Source organism: Pundamilia nyererei, unplaced genomic scaffold (assembly GCF_000239375.1).
Source record: "Pundamilia nyererei isolate P.nyererei 1_Seehausen unplaced genomic scaffold, PunNye1.0 scaffold00015, whole genome shotgun sequence".
NCBI lineage: Eukaryota > Metazoa > Chordata > Actinopteri > Cichliformes > Cichlidae > Pundamilia > Pundamilia nyererei.
The window spans coordinates 3,881,885-3,886,985 of NW_005187416.1; the positions used below are offsets into that span (position 1 = coordinate 3,881,885).

The 5,101-nt window shown below is 37.1% G+C and overlaps 1 protein-coding gene across 1 annotated transcript; it reads left to right on the forward strand.

The window, feature by feature from the left end:
• Window positions 1–2,955, forward strand: LOC102206635 (cornifelin-like). Its single transcript, XM_005725437.2, has 4 exons — window positions 1–134; window positions 442–555; window positions 1,567–1,724; window positions 2,602–2,955. Exons 2-4 carry the CDS (start codon window positions 450–452, stop codon window positions 2,722–2,724), a joined length of 387 nt encoding a protein of 128 aa, XP_005725494.1. The 5' UTR covers window positions 1–134; window positions 442–449; the 3' UTR covers window positions 2,725–2,955.
• The last annotated feature ends 2,146 nt before the right edge of the window (window positions 2,956–5,101 follow it).

The window sequence follows — 5,101 nt, forward strand, 5'->3', positions numbered from 1 at the left end:
TGCGTCCGGATTCTTCTGTCAGGTGATCTCATGTTTTCTAAAAGGATTTAAGACATGAGAGCTTCTCGGAGCTTTCAGAGATCAGCTGTGACCGAACATCCACCTCAGAGATTTCTAATCGTCAAACACAAAAGGTAAGACATTTTATTTATTCGTTTAGTTTCGTTCCCATCCACATGAGCTCAGACTTTATATATTAACCACAGTAAAATTATAAATATAACGAGCAGCAGTTTACTGTTTTAATTTAAGAAAGTAATGATATTATAGGCCTATTAATAACCAACATGTTGACAAGTAACAATTTAAAAGCAGAGGAGCTCTTTAATGGTTATTGAGAAAGGCTGGGAGTGTAGTGAACATTTACCAGCTTTCCTGAATCACACACCTGATTGTAAGAGGACTTGCAGTTGGAATTTTTCACCTTGCTCTTTCTTTTAGGCGCCATCATGACTTCTAAAATGGTTGTTCGGCAACCTCAGCCTATGATGTATTCCCAAGAGTCTGATGAGTGGTCAAGTGGGATCTGTGACTGCTGTCAAGATGTGCCAGGGTGTAAGAGTCTCTTAATTATCTTCAAAGTTTATAGAGGACTTTTGCTCTGCAGTGATCGTCACACATGTGACAAAGGAACTTATTTTGCTCACTCGAAGGGAAAATATTTATTCCTAATAATCAAATTTTTAAAACAGTAGGAAACAAAATCAAAACAAACAACAAACAAACAAAAATGCTGTTTTCGTATTTCCTTATCTATAAATAACATAAAAATGAATCAAAGAGTGTTTTTTGTTTTCTGGACCTGAACCTCCTGATGAAATCCAGGAAGCCACACCTACATAAGAATTAAGGCCGTAGTATGTTTTTTTTAATGTGGTGAGAAAGGCATTGGTCCAAGAAAGAAAAAAGGATTTATTAACATCCTCATATTTTCATTTGTATTTTCAAACACGTGGTGTGCGTCATGTGATTGGTTGTTTTAATCAGACAAAAAATGACAAAAGATAATTGTACTTCCGTCATACTTAGGTGTTATTTTCAAATTTAACTCATAACTTCTACATACCCACATGCACAACTATAGCACTCACACTTATTTTTTCCAAAGACATAATAACCCCGTTTACACTATTTTCAAAGATCTGATTTGTTTGGCATTCATTTTCATTTCATTCTCTACAAAAGGGAATTTCTATTCTAATAACGATTAGCGTCTTTTAAGAGCACATGCTCGCCTTTTTTCTACATTAACTCACTGTGTCCTTGCATAATTTCAGCATCATAATGATGTTAGATCTTATTTCTTCTGAGTTATTACTTAAATGGCCAAACCGAAATGATGATAGGACAACTACAAGACATTTTATTTTCAGTTTAAATCAATAATAATGCTACTTAGATTTAAATCAGACGTCTTTCTGATACATTCTACATAAATAGCGCGGCTTATTGTCCTGTTTTCTTTATTAAGCATTTCAGGATTTTACGTGAGTGTGTGTAGTTGAGTGTTTTCCTGGTTTCGCAGTCCATATCATTTGCTTTTCTCTGTATCTTTGCCTCTTTCAGGCTGTTGTGCTTTCTGGTGCTTGCCCTGCTTTGCCTGCATAACTTCGAGAGATTATGGTGAGCCTCTCTGCCTCCCCCTGCTGGAGATTTTCAGTGGTTTTATCCCGGGAATCACCATGTCCATGAGGGTCAACATGAGACAGCGCTATCGCATCAGGGTAAGGCCAATGTTTTCAGCTTTATACAGTTAGTTCCCGAGATGTTTGGACCAATATAATTAAATACATCATTTGAGAGATTTTTTTTCTTTAAGCAGGTAACAGCAGGTGACCTATTAATAGTCATTAAGTCAATGGTAATGGTCTTATAGCTAGAACTGAGCCAAATAAGCAGAGTTTTAGAAACTAGAATATATTTGCTTTCAAATCAAGTCTGAAACCTGCATTTGTCCTTCTAGTATCAGATTTCGGTTTGGGTATGATCTTGAAAAGGTCAGTGCTGACCTGGTGGATGTTAATAGGTAAAGATACAAAAACAAAACAAATCCATCTGACAGATAGCAAGAACATTAGAAGGAAAGATGATCCTGAGCAGAATGACTAGAAAATATAAAGCATGAAATAGTCTCGGAAGAGCTCATGATCCCATTAAACAGCTGGATGTTGAAATGTGCAGAGTTACAAAGTAGATTGGATGGTGCTCAACCCTAAAGATGGGCACTGTTTTTCTTTTTTTTTAGGTCAGAAAGTGGAATATTGTACAATTGCTGGCAAATTCAATGAAACGTTTTGAGTTTTGATGACTTTTGTTGGTCAGTCTGGTAAAGGTAAACAGTGTATTGCAGCATAATAATCAGGAACTGTAGAAAACTCACCTTAAGGAACAATAACTCCAAAACCAATTCAACAGAGTGAAAAGCAAAAGGTTAAAAATGCAAGACTTTTCAGTCCAAACTGCTAAAACACAACCAAACTGTAACCGCACATCAAAAAACCTGATTCATCTCTTTTCACAGGAAAAATCATTTCCATATTAATGTAGAAACTGATCAGGTTGACTGTTTGTTAACCAAACGTGTCTGTATTTTATCTGCAGGGCACCATGTGTCGGGATTGTGTGCTTTCGACTTTCTGTTGCGCCTGCAGCTGGTGTCAGATGTCCAGAGAAATGAAGAGTAGGAATGTTTCAGTTGTTATGGTCGGTGCCAAAAACACATAACCTCTTCGCTCTTCATCATCACCACCTGGGCTGCTGGTTACTTAATACAACACCATCTGCGTGGAATGTCAGTAACATTTTACACCGATGACTTCTTTGAGGAAGAGTAGTGTTCACGTCACTGACAGAAACGTGTCTGTAAATATGACTTTATTAAAGGGAGACGGGATCGTGGCTTGCTGACTAAAACATTATAGAAATCTCTTAATAAATGTTAAAAATATATAATGACCTTTGTCTTGAATTTTAATCTTTTTTTTTCTTGTGAGTTTGCTTACATACACAACACTAATGGTTGCATTTAACAAGTCACAATCTACGTTCACAATAAGCACTGGGATTCAAAAATTTGTATAAAAAACTGAAGAATGTATTTTTTTTATCCTGCTTGCAACTAAATAAACAAATAGCACAGAAATAAAAAGAGAGCATGGAGGTTTTATTTATTTATTTATTTATTTATTTACGTTTATCACCAATAAAAAATAACCACAGTATGTTCAGAAAGCAGTTAATTCTGTGAATGTCCTCTGCGCCAGGGTAAGACTCCACCTCAGGCTAAAGACACACTGCACAGGAAGGTGACGCGGGCTCCTTTAAACACTTGTAAAAAAGTGACACGGCCACTAGAGGGAATCAAACTCTTTACAATGAGTCCAACAGCTCGTTAAGGCTGAGGTCAAAGTGGGTCACACAGGATCAGACTGACTACAGCATCGCCACTCATGTTTCACCTTACAAGCTGTGCCACCTGTGTGTTCAGGAGGAGAAACACGACATATAAAAACACCACACAATGTAAGATATTTCAGTGTAGTTGATAAATCTTTGTTTTACCTCTGCAAAGTTGTGGAAGTCAGAAATGAAGCTGCAAACAATTTCATCACTGTCAGTAAGTCAATGTAGAATAAAGATAAAGTTTAGAATAGAAGAATTTTGCTTGTCTACAGGAAAAGATGCAATATTACAAGTTTAAACTAAACTGTTACTTTCCTTGAAAATGATCCTTGCCTCAAGATTTCTTCAGGTAACAGAAAATTAACACAAATACAAGTTTTTAGTGATTTTTTTTTCACTCCTGTATGTTACAGATATGATATAATTTTAATTTACTTGATCAAAAATTGTATTTATAAATGATCTCATACCCACGACTTTGAGTTGGATAAGCGGATTAAAATGGATGGTTGGAATTATCTCGGAATTTTGTCTTCCCAAAGTCTCAGTGTAATTTTTCCCTTCTGAAGCCTGATAATGGGTTTCTGCATTGTCATAGTTAACACCATTAACAAGTTAGCATTTTGTTTTAAATGTTAAATGTAGGCTTTCTCTGCCTTGAGCTGAGCATAAACAGGTGTTTCATGGATCCAGAAAACCTTTTAGTCTCTTTAATCCTGTTATTTTGGCTTTAAAAGCACCATTTTTGTTGTTGCGTTATCCATTTAAAGGCCTTATGGATAAACCACCTGACTTTAGCAGGTCATAGATCTGTGCTGCTACTACTTTCTGTACATGGTAAAGAAAAAATTTAGCTGCTTTGTATTTTTCTTTAGTCTTTATTTATGGCTCCTGGAATCATTAGCGAGTGTTTTAGTCTCCTTTAGCTTGTTGTTTGGTTTTAATTTCACAGGACAAGCCGGACAATTTAGCAGCCAAAGAGACAGATGATTTTTCTCAAAGGTCGATAAACACAGCTGAACAATGACAGCAGTAAAACAGAGAGGATGCTGGACCTAAAATACATCACAAGGGCATTTTAGCTTGTATTTAGCAGCTTGTTTTGGTCTTTTTCTGCTCTAAACATGTCCAAATTGATTGATTCAGCTTTAAACTTGTGACATCTGCACTGCATGGTCACCTCGGTGTTTGCCAAGACCAATTACATTCAAAGGAGGATGAAGAAATAGCGCTTTAGCCCCTTTTGCTTCAGTTGTGGAGTCTATCATGTCATATTTTGTCAAATTACTCCCAATAAACTTTCCCACTTGTTTAGTCCCATTTGTGTTCCAGCAGGGACAATCCTTCCCCACTCCTGGCAAACGTGGCCCTGGTGTTCACTGTAAATTGCTCAGTGGTTTGTTTTTAATGGGATTATAATGACAGTTATGGTTTGCAAGAATTGATGTTTGTGACTTTTATGAGGTGTGAGTGAAGGGGCGGGTCCAGGCGGCTCATAAAGGCTGCAGGAATGTTAATTGGTCGAGGGCAGTGCTGCCCTCTTTGTTCTGCTCTCTCATACTGGGCTTCTGTTGCGCCCGTTAAAGGCCAAAGAACTGATTTAAAATCTGTGACTTTAACCCCACACACCCTATACTTCCCCCTACACACACACACACACACACACACACACACACACACACACACACACACACACACA

Excerpts from the sequence above, each read along its gene's own strand:
- LOC102206635 (XM_005725437.2), top strand. The coding sequence starts at position 450 with ATGACTTCTAAAATGGTTGTTCGGCAACCTCAGCCTATGATGTATTCC. Across the intron at positions 556-1,566 it reads CTGTCAAGATGTGCCAGGGT|GCTGTTGTGCTTTCTGGTGC; the intron begins GTAAGAGTCTCT and ends TGCCTCTTTCAG. Across the intron at positions 1,725-2,601 it reads GACAGCGCTATCGCATCAGG|GGCACCATGTGTCGGGATTG; the intron begins GTAAGGCCAATG and ends TTTTATCTGCAG.